Source organism: Lathyrus oleraceus, chromosome 3 (assembly GCF_024323335.1).
Source record: "Lathyrus oleraceus cultivar Zhongwan6 chromosome 3, CAAS_Psat_ZW6_1.0, whole genome shotgun sequence".
Taxonomy (NCBI): domain Eukaryota; kingdom Viridiplantae; phylum Streptophyta; class Magnoliopsida; order Fabales; family Fabaceae; genus Lathyrus; species Lathyrus oleraceus.
In genome coordinates this window covers 13614168-13633807 of record NC_066581.1, presented here as the reverse complement: position 1 = coordinate 13633807, position 19640 = coordinate 13614168, and the positions used below count along the sequence as shown (strand labels likewise).

Genomic DNA, 19640 nt, shown 5'->3' with positions numbered 1-19640 from the left:
AAACTGGGTATAACCCCAGCTCGGGAAAGGCTTATGGAATTCACAACCCGTGCTTTAGGTATGCACAAAAAGGGTTAGCATACACCCTGTTCGGACGGGGTGATAGTACTGGGGTTGTGGCAAAGAGAGAATTATATTTTCTGTATTGCATGGCTCACAATGAGCGAATCAATGCAGCAGCTTTCGCCGCCAATCATCTGAAACAGGTTGGCCATGCAACTACTGGGGATATTTCTGTAGGTGGGATGATCACGCAGATTGCGAGCCACTTCGGGTATGATCAACTGCTGATGGAAGAGACTGCAGTAACGGGCAAGAATAGGATTGACATGCACACGCTAGTCAATCAACAAATGATTGCCATCAGACCGACTCATTACGCGCTGATGATTCACAATGTGGAAGTGCTCGCACTTCCGGCACCCGGGTCCATTGGCATTGCCAATGCTGCTAATTGGTTATACACAGGTTCAGCCCAAGCGGTAGGGGAAGATACACAGTTTGACCATGACCTTTCAGGTGAGGACATGGAAGAAGACGAGAGGCAAGCTACCCACGGTATGCCACCCACACATGATTCGAGCCTACCGGGTGAAGGCTCCTCTTTTATGTCGCAGGATCAGTGGGGTTGGATCCAGACGGAGATGGGAACCCTCCGCACCGAGCAGACCAGGCAAGGTGCGGAATTTGATAGACAGAGTGTGGAACTGTTTCGACAAGGGACAGTCATGGATGATATGCAGACCATGATGCAACGTCTGATGTTGCATTTCCCGCACGATCCTCCGCCTCCTCCTCCTCAACAGTGAGCACTGTAAGTCCCCTTCGTGTTTGAATTTAAACATTGAGGTTAATGTTTAGTTCAAGTGTGGGGGGGGGGGTTTCTCCTTTCATGTTTTATTTTCTTTCAATTTGTTTTGTTTTTGTTATGTTATCATTATATTAGTATGTTTGTTTGTTTTGGTTGTTTTCTGTTCTTTTGGACCTACTGTGTGTACAGGGTGATGAGAAACGGTTGGACGAGCCCGGGGTCAATGGTAGTGGATGAATGACACCCCTCAAACTAAGGCTGATAAGGCACCCTGGAAGTTGATGCAACCTTGAGAAAAGAAGTCGGACACATTTTGGGGACACCGGACCAAGAAAGCGGTATGGAAAGACCAAGTCAGGAAAGAACCACATAACACGAAGGGACTTCAGAGCTTGCAAGCTAACCAACATGGTGAGATCACGAAAAGCCAAACACGAAATATCAACATGAGAGTTCAGCCAGGTATGACTTTATCACTCTGATTTTGCGTATGTTCTGTTGACACGTCACAGCATGACAAAACACACTGAGGTAAGTTGTTTGTTTAGCCAGGGCCTTTCTAGCCATCCCTATATGTATGTTTCCCTTCGTAAACCCCGTTGAGCCTTAGCCATTTATTCATTGTAAACCCCATGTTAACGTTAAGCAGTATTCATCATAAACCCCCTGTTAACTTTTAATCATCCATTTCCGTTTGTGTCATAACTCGGTATGATTGTGTGAATTGCAAGATGTGCAATAAAACTAAGTTTGGGGTGGAAATCTTGAAAGAGAAGGCAAGTGCATAAGATGAGATCATACAAAAGGAAAAATAGTATGTATTTTCTCTAAAAAAAAGAAGAAGAAAAAAAGAGAAAAGAAAAAAAAAACAAAAGAGAAAAATGCACTTGCCGAGACCTTAGATTCTAATAGATATAAAATGCTCGGAAAAGTTTAGTAGAAAAAGAGTCAAAAGAGTGAAATGAATCCCCAAAATATATGTGATGCACAGGAAAAGAAAGAAAAAGTACACAACATGATTACCGAGTTCAAAACCCTTTGTTATCCATTTTTTTGTTTATCCCACCGTACCCAAGCCCCATTACAACCTAAAAAGACCTCAAAAAGTGTGTGGAATCTGTTGTTGTAGTGACATTAGAATGTATTCAAAGTTAAGAGTTTGATATTGTATACTGTGCTGTGAGTGTACACACCTAACCCTGAGAGATATTGTGAGTGTGTGAAAAGCTTGCAGGTGAAGAGGTTTCGGATGTGGAAATGTGGTAAACTGCCTGAATCGGAGAGACCTGAAACTCGATTGGAAAGGAAGAACACGAATGGTGAAAGACTAGGTTGCATTGTGGAAAACGAATTCGGGGGCGACCTTTGTTTGGACTCAATACATCACTTGAGGACAAGCAATGAGACAAGTTTGGGGTTGTGATCGGTCACCATTTCCATTGAACTCCCGCCGCTAATCCGACATATTTTCATCACCTTGGTAAGATTTATGTTTGTTTTTAGTTGCATTTGAGTCAATTATCATGTTTTGTTGGTTTGGTATTGCATTGCATTCGATTACGAGTTTATGTCAAAAAAGATCTCGTTTATGCTTCGTTTGGTAGTGTCATTGTTCCAGGTTTAAAAGCAAGAATGGTGAAGTTCTGGACACTCCGAAGGACGAAAATATGAAAAAACAGCAGGTCAACACGGGCACCCGTGTGCCACAACACTTCCCGTGTTGTTGATCAAGCAGAGCAGAGATGAAATAGAAAACAGAGATCAACACGGCCACCCGTGTGCCACCACACGACCGTGTTGATTAAAACAGTGCATTAACACGGGCACCCGTGTGTAGGGACACGGCCCGTGTTGTTGCCACTGTAACGTATGCTGAAATTAATTAATACTGAAGAACAACACGACCACCCGTGTGCCACCACACGGCCGTGTTGATTGAACGCAGCTTGGAAAACCTAATTTTAACTTTTTGACCCGATTATGCTCATTAAGGGTAGTTTGGACCTTTAGCTTGGAAGAGGGTCATCTGAAGCTATAAGAAGGCTTGGAAGAGAAAGAGGAAGGGGCTTTTGACAGACGAACGAAAGCATTACAGTGGAGAAGATAGCGAATACGACGGATTCGAAGACGGCGAGATTCAAGGGTAGCCACCATTGAAGATCAAACTCTCCTAATTCTTTGTAATGTCTAATCTTTACTTTATGAATTCTTTAAGTTCTATGAGAGGCTAAACCCCCTGATGCTAGGGGGGTGGTCATGATGTTATCGTATGCTATGAATTTGAACCAATGATACCTTGATTACTATGTTACGTATTTCAATTCAATTGTGTGATGTTCTTATGTTTTTGTATCGGACAAATACGAATTAATCTATGACTCCTAATAACAGGATTGTGATGAAGGAGAATTGCGACCCAAAGCGCAGCGGAAATTAAAATTTTCTCCTTTAGAGATCCTTACGAATGGTCATGATCAGTGATAGAGTATTTACCTCTTGTGACGGTTGAAACCTTTGGTGCAGATCTCTTGTGACGATCAAAAACCTTTGATGCATATCCACGAAACGATCACGAACGTTGAACGATGACAACGTCTCTACTCAGCCCACACGAACGGTTTCCTTCAATCTCAGTGCTAGCTGGTACGAATGAAGGCTTTGAGTGAGAGAGAGAGAGAGAGAGTGAAAACGAAAAGAATGCAACCGCAAATTTTTGCTTCTGCACAAGGGTTCTATTTATAGAACCACTTGTGTGGGCTTCAAGCTAAAAGCCCACTTAAGTGTATTTTGGCCCATATCTTATAATATGCCCAAAATCCCTTAAGCCCATGGTACCTTACCATATTTCGTATTCTACTCAAGTACACCATACCTTACGATGTTCTATAATTCACTTAAGGGCACCGTACCTTACGGTATTCCTTAGTTACTCTATCTCTCATCAATCCGTCCTTTGTGTGTGACCCTGTAGGTTTTCGTGACGTTGGCAATTATATTAAATCACGCATTTAACATAATAAACAGTGAGCGGTATCTAGCAACACATCACTGCTACCCAAGACACGAAAATGTCATGTGATCTGACAAAACCATCTGTGATAATAATTATGTGTATAATTACCCTTTTGCCCTTATGTCTATATTGAACACAAGGCATAGACCGTGTCATCCTTGTCCAGTTCAATATTGGGCCCATAGACATTTATCCTGTTATGCAGGATGGGCAAATTCCATCTAGGTCACTCATGTCCCTCAGCATGCTTTGTGGAGTACCCATCAACTGTCTTTATGGTTATCCAGTTACGGACAACGTTGGATCAGCAATAAAGCACTCGACTCTACATCTAGGGTCCATAGTGGTTTCAGGTCGAAGAGTGGAATACACTATTATCACCATGAGAATAACTTATGACACCTTGCATAACTTTCTATATAGTATTCTCATAGCGGGTCAATCCGGTATAAATATTACTCCTAATATTCATACCTATGTTTAAGACTTGATAACTCTTTATCCATGATCCATGAGATGTGATCATCAGTCTACAAACATAATAGTCTTAATGCTTTAATGTTATCCCACTTCACACTAAAGCTCGACTACGGATGCTTTAGGAATAATGTCCTTATGTTTAATGTGTTCTCATGATTAAGTCACAATTAATACATTAAACGGACTATCTATTCCAGGGACTTTATTAATCAACCATAATAAAGAGAATGCCTTTTATTATTCGATACAAGTACCAAAATGTATTGGCCTCTAGGGCTTACACCAACATGTGATTGGTAGGGTTTTCACACAATTGGGTTTATGAATGCATCATCTAGGACTAGACACTTTCATAAATCACCGTAAACCTTGATATTTTGTATGATTAAAACCAATGATTAATTGAATGGACATTTGAGTAAGAATTGGTAGTTTAATAGTTTCTTCCTTAAGGACTTAAGTAAGAACATTCTGAGGTTAGGTGATTGAATGTATCATATGTATTAAGGAAATCGGGACTGAATTCATAACCGGTTAACTCAACCACTCACCCTAGCATCTTTTATCTTAATCAATTATTTTTACTATTTTCGTGTTTACTATTCTAAATTCCAAAACAACCCAACCATTATCTTTTTGTTCTGATAGAATCAAATTAAAATAAGTAATTCCTACGCAATCCTTGAGATCGATACTTGGAAATAAAACTCCTTATTACTACATCGGTAAAAATAGTACACTTGCTAGTTTTTTTTCTGATCACGTATGAGTCAATGGATTAAGGGTATTTGAATGATAAACGAATTTTCCTACTTTATGGCAGAAGCAAATTTTAGAATGTATTTCTACGATAATTACTTCAGTTCTTGTTTATGATAGTCCAACTTACGAGTTTAAGTTGGAAAGAGGTATTCGACAAGGTGATCTTCTTTCCCTTTTTCTCTTCCTGTTAGTAATTGGAGGGTTACATGTCTTGATGAATGTTATAGTGGGAAAAGGTATGTATACATGTTATGGGGTGGGGGCACAATGCGTTGCTTTTGTTTCTCATTTACAATTCGTTGACGATACTCTTTTAATGGGGGTTAAGGTTGGGCTAATGTCCAAACTTTGAAGGAGGTCTTGATTCTTTTTGAAGCTATATCAGGTTTAAAAGTTAACTTTCATAAAAGCATGTTATTTGGAGTCAACGTCTGTGAATATTGGTTGCATGAGGCAATGTTGGTTATGAACTGTAAGCACGGTCGCCTATATTTTTTGTATTCGAGGTTGCCCATTGGTGGTGATTCTAGAAAGCTTAATTTCTGGTTTCCTTTGATTTAGCGGATCAAAACAAGGTTTTCGGGGGTGGAAGAGTCATTTTCTCTCTATGAGGAGTCACTTGATTCTCATTAAGTCAATCATGTCGTCCATTCTAGTCTACTTTCTTTCCTTTTTCAAGGTGCCTGCATGAATCACATCTTCTCACGAATCCATTTTTAATGCTTTTTTAAGGGGGGGGGGGGGTTGAGAAAGTGAATAAAATTTCTTGGATTAAATGGGGTACTATTTGATTGAAAAAAGAAAATGGAGGTTTGTGGGTTAGGAGGTTAAAGGAGTTTAACTTCGCCTTACTTAATAATTGTGTTGGGGGATTCTAAATGAGACGGTAAGTCTTTGGTATAGGGTATTGAGTGCTCGGTATAATGAGGAATAAGGCGTTTATGATATGAGGGGGGTGGTGGATCTGTTTGGTGGAGGAATTTGAGTAACATAAGGGAGGGTGTTGGTTTGGCTGATGTAGAGTGGTGGCTCGTAAACATTGATCAAAAGATAGGTGTAAGACCCTAATTTTGACACTAAGATCCCTCATGGCATCATATCATTGCTCATTTCATTTGCCTCAAGGATCATAGCATCTTGGCTCCTTTACCCTTGGGTTGGGACTTGTGTGAGTTGGTTTGAGACCACCAAGCATGCTTCAATTGTATATTGTTGCTTTTCTTATTCTTTTACTAACCAAAAGCATAAAAATATGTCACTAACTTGTTTGTTTTTGAAGCTCAAGCAGTCATGTGATCCAAGGCTCTTAGGAGGCTCCTATGCCCATTGAAGTGGCCAGATGAAGATGAAAGCAAGCATGACAATGGTTCCCAAAGCTCTCAATCATCATATATGCCTCCCAAGTATCTCAATTTGTCAATTCGATCAAGATAAACCAAAGGGCTTGAGGATTGTTTCCCAAGGAAACCCTAATTCAACTGTGCATTGATTGTGCCTTGCTCATGAAGCAACCTCAACCTATGATCAAATACAATCAAGTTAAGTTTTTTCATTCATTATTTTATGAATATATGAGCCTATGTGAGTGTCCTCAATCATTTATTCATCAAGATTTGAAGTTTGGACTTGAGAAGTTGACCAGTCAATTCATCTGACTATTTTGAAATCCACTGAGACCTAACTTTTTATGTGTTTATCAAATGAAGATGATCCCAAGAGAAACAATGTTCTTAAGAACCATATGGACAACTTTCATGCTCATCAAAATTTAATTTGAAACATGGAAGGTCATCATTCATTTCAAAACATTATAGGTCATTTTGACTGAAACCCTAATTTTAGGTCAACTTCCCAAGGACCTAACTCCTTCATTGTTTGTGATTTTGAGGTGAGACTAAGTGCATTGGAAATTTTAAGATGTATACTTAAATTTTTATGTTGGACAAAATTTCATAATCCTAAAATAAGTACATGTGATAATACAAAACATTATAGGTCACTTTGGACCAAAGCCATTGAATCTCAAAAAAGTCCAACTTCAAGTGCTCATAACTTTCTCATCAAAAATCCAAATGATGCAAATTTTAAGTCCAAATTGATTGTCTTGAAAAGACCTACAACGTTTATGTTTAAGGTTTTGTCATTTAAGGCTTGCATCATCGAAACAGAAGGGCTTGAAGTTGGTCATTTTTGGCAAATTTTCCAAATGCATGTTTTGTACCTTGAACTTCATGGCTAGTTTTTAATATTTTCCACACTCCAAATGGATTTTTGTTCAACATAGATTTTGTTCCTTATGTCAATACCTTTCCAACCATTACCCATATGCTTATGTTTGGATTTTCCAAATAGGACTTTCGAAGAGATGAATATTTGTGATCATTTATGGAAACCAAGTGAAATCTTCATGCACAATCCATTGCCTTGCCATCTGCATGTCCAAACTTGATTCATTTGAGTTCAGCATGCAAAACCAATTGATTTTGGGCCTCACATGCGTCTGTACAGACCCATGCATGGAGGATCCAACTTCACATATGCACGAGTTTTCCACCCCTTTGCATCAATTGTGGCTATAAATAGAAGGCATGGCTTCACTCAAATGTCAACCTGAAGGCGCCTGAATCTCTGCAGAAATCATTTCCCACCCTCTCACCAAAGGAATTTGCATTTTCACTTTTCATTTTCAAGTGTGATTTTCAACAACATCAGTTGATTATCATCACTAATTCCTAAGCCTAGCTCTCATACCAAGCATCCAGATCAAGCTGCAGGCAAAGGATTGGTTGAATTGTGCTCTTGAAAGCTGCTCTACAAAGGTTTATACCATAACTGTTTTGCTTTGAATCTCTCTGAATATTGTGCATTGCTTGTGTTGGTTTGCATTTCTGAAGTCCTCATGTGAGAGGCAAGCCAATGGTGGCTTTAATTTTGTGAATTGGTGAACTCAGATTGAACACCTAGTTTTTCAACCTCATATTTCTTCTTCCATAAGAGTCTTGAGTAAAAACTAAGGTTACAGGGGTGATGTACATCACCCTAGCTTTCATTTGGTATATGGATCGTGAGTTTTGGTTGAGGTTGTAAAACCTGCAACTGGTGGCCGGATTAGTGAGCTCGCCGGAGAAGACGGTGGTTTCCACCACCGTCCCTTACGTGGAAGCGTTTTGGCCATTGTATTCAAGAGTTATGATCTAATCTTGGCTATTGCTTTGCTTGACTTTTTTTAATTCAATGTGTGGTGATGTTGACCAAGGAACACAATGAGCGCGCGCTTCCTAGCCTTCTGATCAGCCACGTCAATTAATGAGCTCTGATAAGACGCTTGTGGTTTTTTCTATTTTATTAATTTCTGTTTTATTTTCTTTTATTCCAATTATTTTCAAAATTTCATAACTTCTTTATTTGGAATCACAAAAATATGGGACCAATTGCAACATTTTTCTCTTAAATTCTAGTTTCATAAAATGATTTTTAATTATTTTTGTAATTCCATTTAATATTTTTTGTGAATTATTTCATTTCTGATTGTTTTTAATTCATTTAAAATACCATTTGATATTCAAAACTGCCAAAAATATTTTCTTAACATCTTTGGATGATGATGAATCTATGAAAAATATTCTCATCAATTTCTTAATTGATTTGAGATTTATTTGAGATTTTAGTCCAATTATGTTATTTTTCTTTATTTTTAATTGTTTAAAATTAGTTTCTGTTTTCAAAAAATATTGAGAAAATTTGTCAAACCTTGTTTGACCATGTTAGACTTATGATGATCCAATTGGACTTATCCAAGTTGATTTGAATTGGATTTGAAGTTTGACCTTTATTTGTTCATTTTATTTTATGCATTATTTTAATTCCAAAAAATACCAAAAATATGTTTGACCTTTCTTGACTTCTAATCTTCATTTTACTTCTGTTTACCATTGATTGATGTTGATTCCATTTATGTTTGATCAATGTGTTTTGGTTAAGTCATTTGAATTTCTATTTTTGTACATTCAATTTCCATCTTTATCTCCTTCTTTTTCTTTTGACCAATGAGTTAATGATTTGTGGTTAGCCTTGACATATGAGAGGCTTAACCTTCTTTGATCCAAATTAAATTCATCTTGATCAAAGATCAAGTGAATTGCTTTGTGTCCAAGATAGGTTGCTTCTTGGTCAAGCAAAAAACCTAAAATCCATACAAGGTCATTCTTCTTTTCTTTTGGCATGGCAAGTTGTAGGAGTTTGGCTTACTAGTCATGATCTCTAACTTGTGTTTATTTGCCTATAGTTTTATTGACCGGCCTCAGATAGGTGTGACTACTACATTAGTCCACTTACGATTGCTTAACATAGCGCTAAATTGCCTTATGGCACACTAACACTAACTACTAATTACTAACTTTTAATACAAGCATTTAATTCTTGCAATTTACTTTAATGCAATTTAATTTCTTGCTCATTTATTCATATTGTCTTTTCCCTTTGCTCATTTGAGCTCATGTTTATGTTTATGTCATTTGCCTTTTGCTCACTTGAGCACATTATTGTGAATATATTTTGCTTTATGCTTGTTTTGTTTTGTTTGTGTGAACCCAATGCAAAAGGAGAAAGGACTTCGAATTAGGACCTTACCTATGCTAAATGGAGTTCAAGAGAAACTAGACCTCATGCCTTTAGAATGTTAAATATGTTAAAGAGCAACTAGGCCTCATGCCTTTAGAATGCTTAATATTGAAGATGACATTGAAAGGACCCCTAACCTAAACTCTCTCTTTGTCCATTCTTTCTATTGCATTGTGGAACTTTTTGATTTGTTTGTTCTTGTATGATAGGGATACCAAACTTGAGCTAATTAGAAGGACCATTGTCATGAACATCCAAGTTAAAAGAGAGACAAGTCCAATTGGAGGATCCTAGGAGCTTGATTGAATATTTGCTTGATTGCTTGAGTTAATTGCTTATTGCTTGCTAAGTCCAAAGGAAATGAGATCTTGAATCATCTTTATGATCTCAAGAAAGGAACTCCAAGGGTTTTCTTCTCTTCTCTCATCTTTGCATGTTTAGGACTAGCCCTTCTCTTCTTCTTTCCACTTTAACCCAAGCCAAACTTATTTTGTGCAAACATTGACATTGTTTTCAAAATTAGAAACCTAGGCCATATGTCTTTGATTTTTCAAACTCTTTTCATTAATACTTATTTTGAATTGAATCTTAAGTCAACTTTGACTTTATTTTGTGAATACTTCTAATTGGTAAATACAACTCACTCAAGTTTGTTTTGTGGTTCCAATGGCCACCTTTGCCAAAGTTTTTCATAAACATTAGCTATTAGGTTTGAGTTATCATAGTGGTTGATGTAAACCTCACCTTATCCTTAGTGATTGGAATATAAGTCTTCCATACTTATTATAGGGTGGATCCCTCACTAGTATGTTGAGTTTTAGGTTGAGTTTTCTCCTTTTGATAACAAAAGACCTTAAGGCTTTTGTCAAATCAATTCACCAACTTCTTTCGAGATTTTTACCCCGAACTACGAGGTTTTGATCCTACCTTTGTGATGGTACGTAGGCAATGGGTTTATCCATTCAAACAACAAAATTGAAAATAATTTGTATATTCTTTTCTCACCTCCCCAATCATGTTTGCACAAATATTTTCACAAATACCAACCTACCATACAACAATTTGCAAAAAGAGCTCCCTTAGAGTACTAAGGATGTTTTGGGTGCTTAAAACCTTCCCATTGCATAACCAACCCCCTTACCCAGATCTCTGACATTTTTATTAGTTTTTGATTTGATAAAACTTCTCGGTTTTTGTTCGCTTTCTAACATTTCCTTTGGATAAATAGAAGTGCGGTGGCGACTCGAATTGTATGATTTACTTTTGATTTAGTCAATAAATCTAAAGGTAACAAATACCCCGCTACAATAGGAAATAAGGCTTCTACTTTGTTCTGGGAAGACCCTTGGCTTGATGGTATCCCTTTGAATGTTAGATTTAGTAGGTTGTTTGATTTAGCAGAGAATAAGTTTGTGTCATTCGTACAAATGAATCAGTTGAGGTGAGGGGAGAATGGTGAGGCGTGAAAGTCGTGTATCAGGTTGTTTGTGTGGGAGGACGAGTTAGTGGAAGAGTGTATTAAGAGGTTAACATCAGTTGTTTTGCAGATGGACGTAGAAGATCGCTGAATTTGGAATTTACATTCACCTTCTTGCTACATCAATAATGTTAATAAAAATTTGTTCGAAGTTGACGACAACAACCAGGAAAATTCCCAAATTTTATGGTTGAAGTAATGTTTTAAAAACCAGATCGAACCGGGCGGTTCCACCAGTTGGACCGGGAATCAGAGATGAATTCAGTTGGATCAACCTTTCAAAATCATTAGTGGATCAAAATTAGAGTAAAACCGGAAAAACCGAATTAAACCGTTCAAAATCATTCAAACCAAAGAACTGGAGTCGGTTTTGTAAAACCGTCTAGTTCAAAAAAAATTCATCAAATTAATCATTTTTTAATTTTTTTAAAATTTTAATATGTCAATATCAAAACTTAACATACATTCTCAATCACAAAAAAGAACTCCATGTATTTTTTAATCATATAAACTTCTAAATTTGTCCCTCCATTATAGTTTTTTTTCAACCACACTCCTCATCATCACGTTGTTTCTTTTAAACATAATCACGATATTCAACTCAATATTGATTGTCGTTCAAGTTAATATTATTTGTTGTTGTCAAGTAAGATTTGTTTGTTGTAGTTCAACTCAAATTCATTTTTTGTTGTTTAATAAAATATATTGTATTATTTATTTTTGGTATTCTATCTTAATTATTTGGATTTTATTTTAATTATTATATTCTACTATTTTAATTTTGGTTTGAATTAGTTTAACTTATTTTATTGTAATTCTTTAATTTGGTCAAATTATTCTTAAATAAAGGTTGAAATGAAGTGTAGAACTATGTTATGTTATTATATGTATTATCGATATTGTTGTATTAACTTTGTAATAGATTTTTTGAAATATTTATTTTATTAAGTTGTGAATGTATGATTATGTGTAACATATCTATGGAATTTAGTTTCATATTATTAGTTTATTTAATAAACGATTCGACTGTAGGCTTAACCGGTTGAACCAATTAAATCTTAAACCACAAACTTCACCGGTTCGATCACCGATCCGGTTTTTAATACATTGAATTGAAGATTGTGCCGCTTAAGGTATCTATTTTTGTCTGGCGATTGTTTTTAAATCATATTCTAACGAAGGAAATTTTGGCTAGGCGACGAATTCTTGCTACGACCGATCAAAGATGGGCGGCAAATTATGGCGTGGATGAAGACAAAAATAATTTGTTTGTAGAATGTGAATTTTTTTGGTAGACTGTGACCTTCAATTTCTAATTCTCTAGGTTTCTTAGTGACATTTTAAGAATAGCTATTGGACCATCTCTTGTAGTTTGGAGGGATATGTGGTTTGTCGGAAAAAAACTCGACTGCTTTTAAATACTATTTGGCTCTATGTGATTTGGGTTATTTGGAAAAAGCAAAACACTAGTACTTTTCAGAATAAAGAGTAGTAGTATTTGCCGGCGTTATCAGAAAGGGTAAAACTCCAATTTTTTTCGTGGTTAAATTCGAAATATGTTTCTTTTGATTTTAATTATTAGGTTTGAAGGCAAAATCCCTTATCTTGCTTATCATTTGTTTTATAGTCAGAGCTTTATGGTGTGTCTTATTAAGAGTTTTGTATTATAATTTTGAATTCTTTATTGTCATCTTATACTAAAGTGACTTATTTTGATGGTTAATATATTTCTTATTTTGATCTTTTCAAAAAATATATTGGTTTTTAAACATATTTTGGATTTTTATTTCTTCATCTCTTCAAAATCATTTTTCTTTAAAATTAAGGCATTTTTCTATTTTCTATATTTTTCGTAGTAGTATATATTCTCTTCGTTTCAAAATGACTTTCGTATAAGATTTTTGTCCATAAATTAAGGAAAACAATAATATTATCATAATATATGATATTTTACTAAATTTATCTTATTAATGTGTTAGAAGTAATGTATAAAATAATAATTAAAAAATACAATTGAAATGTCATTTATTTTTAAATAATTTCTTCTAAAAAGTTATTCTGAAATAAAGTGAATACTTTTTACTTTGATTATCTACCATGAACCCTTCAAGATATTATTGCATCATTTTTCAAATTTCTCCTTCCAACCTTTTCAATTTACACTAACATTTGGACATATGGGTAATCAACAAATGTCACAAATAAATATCAATCAAACACATGTTTGTATGTCAAATGTCAATCAATCATTGACTACCTCAAATAAACGTTTTTTTCCTCTTTCCCACCAATCCATTTCAAAATCAAATTCAAAGTTCAAACTTTATTTGACATATATTTTCCCCATATATTTTTTTATTTATATATTTCTCTCTCTATTACTTATTTCATTTTCTTCGTTACAAATATAATTATTGTTTATTTTACAAATAAGTAAATTATTTTTTGTATATCTAAATACATTTTATATCATATTAAATATTTTTTTTATCTTATAGGTCATTATAAACATAATATCTATTTTATTTTAATTAACAAGTTATCTTAATTTAATAGACAAAATTCTTATTTCAAAATATTAAAATATCTTTTTTTTCTTCTTCTCACGAGTCATTTTTCCTCTTCTTTTTACATGATTATTTAATATAATTGAGTTTATATAATTATTTTTTAATTTAACTGAAATACACGAAGAATATAAAAGAATTTTACACCGTCAGTTAATTATAACAGTTGGATATTTGGACAAGTATGATTTTTATTTTTAAAATCTATAAAGTAATACAAACTGGTGATGGTGATGAATCGACAATGTAAAATTCTTTACATTAACGGTGCATATTAATTAATTCCTTATTTTTTTATTTTATAATTAAGTAACTCATTCTAAATCTAGATATATAAATAAATACATTTTATATTATATCAAATAAACATTAGTCACTATAAGTCAAATACATATTTTATTTTAATTAATGATTATTTTAATTTAAAAGATAAATTTTTTATCATCAAATATTAAATATTTGAATTTAAATAATTATTATTTATTTTAAAATTAATAATTAATTTTAAATTTAGATATATATTTAAATATATTTTATATCACATTGAATAAATTTATCAGTGGGACCGAACGAGTATTTAATTATCTAAAAACAAAAATGAAAGTAAGAAACTCAAACGGAGAAACACGTGGAACAATATACACATTCAAGGTGGCACTAAAACGTTGCGTTTAGACTCGTCTTCCTTACTGAGCGAGTGTGGATCTAGCGAACTAGAAGAAGATGCAGTGGTACTTGGTCGCTACGCTTCTCACCGTTCTCACCAGTTCTCAGGTCACACTCACTTTCCCTAAATCATCCTATAAACCCTAATTTGATCAATTTCATTTCTTAATTTGTCGATTTTAATTTCACATTGCAGGGAATACTAACAACCCTATCGCAAACTAATGGAACGTATAAGTATGATTATGCAACTGTGCCATTTCTAGCTGAGGTTTTTAAGGTATATCAACTTCATTTTGGAGCAAGCTTGTTAGTTTTGATTTTACTTTTTGGTGATTTCATTTCATCGTTGAAATTTGCCTTTTTTTTTCTCAGCTTGCTGTGTCAAGTTTGTTACTTTGGAAGGAATGTCAAAAATCACCTCTTCCAAAGATGACAACGGAGTGGAAAACAGTTTCTTTGTATCCAATTCCTTCTGTTATATATCTCATTCATAATAATGTTCAGTTTGCTACTCTCACATTTGTCGACACTTCCACTTATCAGATAATGGGTAATTTGAAGATTGTTACCACTGGGATATTATTCAGGTGCATTGTTTTCTAATGAATTCAGACTCAACTTGAATCTCTCAGTTATTGATTGCGTTTTGTTTCTTAATTCGTTAGAGCTGATGTTAGACAGTTATTTCTAGGCTTTTCTTAGGGAGGAAGCTTTCCAACTTGCAGTGGATTGCCATTATGCTGTTGGCCGTTGGAACAACCACAAGTCAGGTCCACGATTTTTGCGGCTTTACAAATTAATTTAGCTGGCTTTTAGGGTATTATATAAGACAATATCTAAGCATTGTGCATTGTTTATTAGCTTTACATCATGAACTCAAAAATTCAATGTTTGCAGATGTTTGTATAGCTCAGATACAGTAGATCTGAGTATGTATATTACATTACATAAGTCTCGCATTTTATAGTCTTGTTTTCATTCAGCAAAAATGATTTCTGGAAGGCACCTTATATGCACTCCTTTTACAGTTGGCATTCCTCCTCCTAATGATATTTGTTCTTTTTTATAATTGTAACTGTGTTGGTGAGGTGATATTAAGTCATAATATACTTAACTGCATTGAGAAGTTGTTAATTTATGATTTGTTCTAGAGTGATAATTGTAACTTGCTAAGATCCTTCAAATATGAGAATTTGAGAAGCACATTCTTAGATATAGGAGGTTCTTAAATAATGTCAACCAGATATTGGCTTCCATTGAGAATGAAAATAAAACAGAGTGACAAAGTGTCTTACAAATGCAACAAGGCTTTTGATATCTTTGCATGTTAGAATACATGGGATATGAAGCCCGAATACACCAATTAAGAATAAATGTCCTAAATGGCTACATAACAGTTACATTAATTTTGAAAATAATTCTCTTAATCATTTCATACTAAGCTACTGTTTTTTTTTTATGGTATGTATATTGGGGTAATTAGCCCTATGATAAAAAATGTTATTGAGATGAGTGTATACTGATTATTGTATAGGTCAAGGGCTGTGGAGAGGCTTCCTGTGACTCCCTATTCTCAGCACCAATTCAGGGTTACATGTTAGGAGTTCTATCTGCTTGTCTCTCAGCATTAGCTGGAATTTATACAGAGTTTTTGATGAAGAAAAACAACGACACCTTATACTGGCAGAATATACAGTTGTACACGTAGGTTTTTGTTCATTTCTGAATTTGTCATCGTGTCAAAACTCTAGACACCATGTAAATACATTTGCCATTGTGTTAATCTTTTGAACTATTTATTTCAAAAGCTATTTCATACCCATTTTATTCCCCTTTTCAACTATCAAATGAACATGGTTATTACATGCATCAAAACATGAATTCTCTGTTTTCATGTTGAGTAAGAAGCAGCATAGCATATGCTACTGTTGAATTTACATTGTTCTATGTAGATTCTTATTCCTATACTCTTTAGTTTGTCATTTTTGTGCGTGATAAAGGTTGTGTTTTTTCCCGGTTGCTGTATTTTATGTTTAATACAGTTGAATTTCCACTATTGTTTGAATATCCAGCAACATGAGGCATATATTTCTGCACTATTTTTTCGTAGGGAGTTGTAACTTCATGTGTTTTCTACCCCATAAACCAAATTCACATTTCTGTATAACTAAAATGGGAATATGTGACAACTGTTGCTTAATTATGTTCAGATAGCTTTTAATCATCCACTAAGAAGAATACACATTAAATCGGTTTCTTTCTCCAGGTTTGGTTCAATTTTCAATTTGGCAAAGCTTATTGTGGATGATTTCAGAGGTGGCTTTGAAAATGGGCCCTGGTGGCATCGCATTTTTAATGGATACACAGTCACCACTTGGTTGGTAGTATTAAATCTAGGGTCTACCGGTCTTTTGGTTTCATGGTTAATGAAACATGCTGATAATATTGTTAAGGTATATCTTTCAACCCGCTTGCAAGTTGCAAGCTTTTTACCTCTTGTATATTTACATACTTCATATATTTGATGAACTCATTATGTGAAATTTATTTTCCACTGAATAATCGTTTCTTTAAGGTTAACAGTTAACTTTTATGTAACCCTGAAATTAGTATAAAGCATCACATCATAGTATGGTCCTTTTATGTTGTTTCGTTTCTTTTTTCTCCATAACGGTTAGCTGTATCTGCTTTCTTTAGGTCTATTCAACATCCATGGCAATGCTGCTTACAATGATTCTATCAACATTCCTCTTCAGTTTCAAACCTACATTGCAGGTAAATTCCAGCCCAAGCAAGCCCAAAATTTGTATGCAACCACTCTGTATTCTCCCCTTATGTCCTAAGATTAAGGTCAACTCATTTTACTGCACATAATTTGGAATTTAAGACACCTCATGATGACGATATAATCATATGACGTTTTACAGGATTAGGAAAGCTGTTTGCTGTTGCTGTAGTTTAGAATCTGTCATTCTTAAATTTTTGTGAAATGCTTGATTTGATTATTCTTATCAAAACTGATTTTTTTACTTCATGCAGTGACCTTATTTCTTTTAACAGTATGTTTTACGCATGTTGTTTCTTTTTTCGTTCAAATTTTAGTTGAAATTGAATACTGATATGATTGTTTGAAACCTTTATGTCATTGTTGACAGGCTATAACTGGATAATAATTTTTTTCTCTCTCTTTGCAGCTATTCTTGGGAATTATTATTTGTATGATGTCTTTACACATGTATTTTGCCCCACCAAATATGCTCTTAGATATGCCATTAACAGTTAAACCTGATGAAGAAGAGAGGCTCATTGAAGTTTCTGTTGATCGGAGAACACATTCATGATGTATATTGACATCTGAATACAATGTTTTGGTAATTGATTTCAATTATAATTTATTTTATTTTATCAATACATCAAAAAAATCATTACCATATCACATCTAACATTTCTAGTTAGATGGTACGTGTAGCATTAAGAAAGTATTTATTCAATGTAAATTTTGATTAGACGAGTAACATTGTTGCCTTGTGACATTAGTGGTCCTAGGTTAAAAGTGGAAATAGTCTTTCTTTTGCCAATGGTAGTGCTGTGTACTTACCCTACAAAAACTCCACATAGTGGCCATCTCAAGAAATGGGTCACCCTTTTAAATGATATACTATATAAGTGGAACTGGAAACGGTCTTTCTTTTCTCGATGCTAACGGTAGTGCTGTGTACATCTTACCCTACAAAAACCCCACATAGTGGCTATGTCATGAAATGGGTCACCCTTTTAAATGATATATGATATAATATAACTGCTCAAACACGACCTTGTGCCCTCTGATTTAATGATTAGATATAATGTTCATACGTGTGCAGATCCATACAAAGATAATCCCATTGAGTATGAGAGAATTAGAAAAGGGGAAGGGTAGTGCATAATTATCTTGCATCCATTATTCTGAATGGAGTATGTATCACTATCAAAAAGATATTTCTGTTTTTATTCCGGGTACATAACAGAATGCAACAGTTCAGTTTAAAGATATTGGTATTGAGCTTTCTGCATTAAAATTATTGAGACTGTATTTTAGAGGAATGCTCATTACACCCTTAAATGTGCATTCCACACCTCTAAAAATTCGAAAATGCCCCTCAAATGTCATAGATGCATCTCAAGACGCACCCAAAATCACACCAGACTTCGTTTTTTCTGAGATCCACCCCATATTGAACAAAATATGGTCCGGAGATGCATCTCCGTATATTATTTGGGTGTATTCGGAGATGTATCTCCGAAATGTTCACTGAAGTCCTTTAAAGGCATTGGAAGCGTGTTAATGGCAAGGGGGGTTGTTTTCAGAGATGCATCTTCGAGAACCCCCCTGAATCATTTCAGAGCAGTACCATTTCATCTGAAAATGACTAAAACTAGGTGCGTCCGGAGATGCTTATCCGGACACTAAGGGCATCGCATTTGTGAATTTTCACAGTGGTGGGGAGTACATATAAGGGTGGAAAGAGTAACCCTTGTATTTGATATGTATGTTTCGATGTATAGGATGAAATTGCAGCTAGTACGTTTTTTACTATTCCTGTTAATTCACCTGTAAGCAAGCCATTGACAGTTTTGGTTTTCAATAGATGGCCTATTAAAGTAATTTGTTCTATAGCAGAGTTGCAGAATATATTTTTTCAATCTGCAATGCTTCAATGGTTTCTGAAGAGTGGGCATCTCCATTTGGACAAGTTCGACTCTTCATTGCTAATAGCTAATTTGAACTTCCATGCGCCGAAGGAAAATATGGTTTTGGTTTTAACATTGAAATGCACAAAATGTGATTTAACTTTCTCTGCTGTTACTGACAAGGGTGCTACCCATTGGCCCTCTATGTCACAAGAAGTTAAGGCAGCCACCATAATTCTACCTGTTGCTGTTCAAACTAAACAATTTTTTCATCGTAATTAATTTGAAGACTTGTTTTACAGTTTGATGCTCATATAATATGCTTAATATGCTCCCTGTTTGTGTTTGTATTAATGGATAAACAGTTTGTTTGATTTTTATTTCTTTTGAAAAGGAGCTTACAGCTAATGGTTATGGAAGAAAAAAATTCCAGTGTTTGAAAGATATATAGACATTCAGAGTCAGCTCATAAAAATGCTCCTTGTTTGCTAGCTGTTACTGTGGAGTATGGAATATATAGAAACTCAAGATTAATATTTCCTTCCTTCTATATCTTCACCTCCTTGAAAG

The 19640-nt window shown here is 34.7% G+C and overlaps 1 protein-coding gene across 3 annotated transcripts; it reads left to right on the top strand.

Annotated features, from left to right (window-relative positions):
- The first annotated feature begins 14336 nt into the window (after window positions 1–14336).
- Window positions 14337–19371, top strand: LOC127132138 (CMP-sialic acid transporter 1). 3 transcript variants are annotated; one of them, XM_051061010.1, is made up of 9 exons: window positions 14337–14504; window positions 14593–14676; window positions 14772–14986; window positions 15091–15169; window positions 15934–16103; window positions 16666–16852; window positions 17097–17174; window positions 17594–17770; window positions 19060–19371. In XM_051061010.1, exons 1-8 carry the CDS (start codon window positions 14454–14456, stop codon window positions 17738–17740), a joined length of 1011 nt encoding a protein of 336 aa, XP_050916967.1. In that variant the 5' UTR covers window positions 14337–14453; the 3' UTR covers window positions 17741–17770; window positions 19060–19371. The 3 variants fall into 3 exon arrangements, with proteins under 3 accessions (XP_050916967.1, XP_050916968.1, XP_050916970.1); XM_051061011.1 differs by having other exon boundaries at window positions 19057–19371; XM_051061013.1 differs by lacking the exon at window positions 19060–19371 and adding an exon at window positions 18263–19043.
- Window positions 19372–19640: the final 269 nt, after the last annotated feature.

Bases quoted from the DNA above. Each gene is read 5' to 3' on its own strand.
- LOC127132138 (XM_051061010.1), top strand. From the start codon at position 14,454: ATGCAGTGGTACTTGGTCGCTACGCTTCTCACCGTTCTCACCAGTTCT. The intron at 14,505-14,592 runs GTCACACTCACT...TTCACATTGCAG, and splicing joins CCGTTCTCACCAGTTCTCAG to GGAATACTAACAACCCTATC. The intron at 15,170-15,933 runs GTCCACGATTTT...ATTATTGTATAG, and splicing joins TTGGAACAACCACAAGTCAG to GTCAAGGGCTGTGGAGAGGC.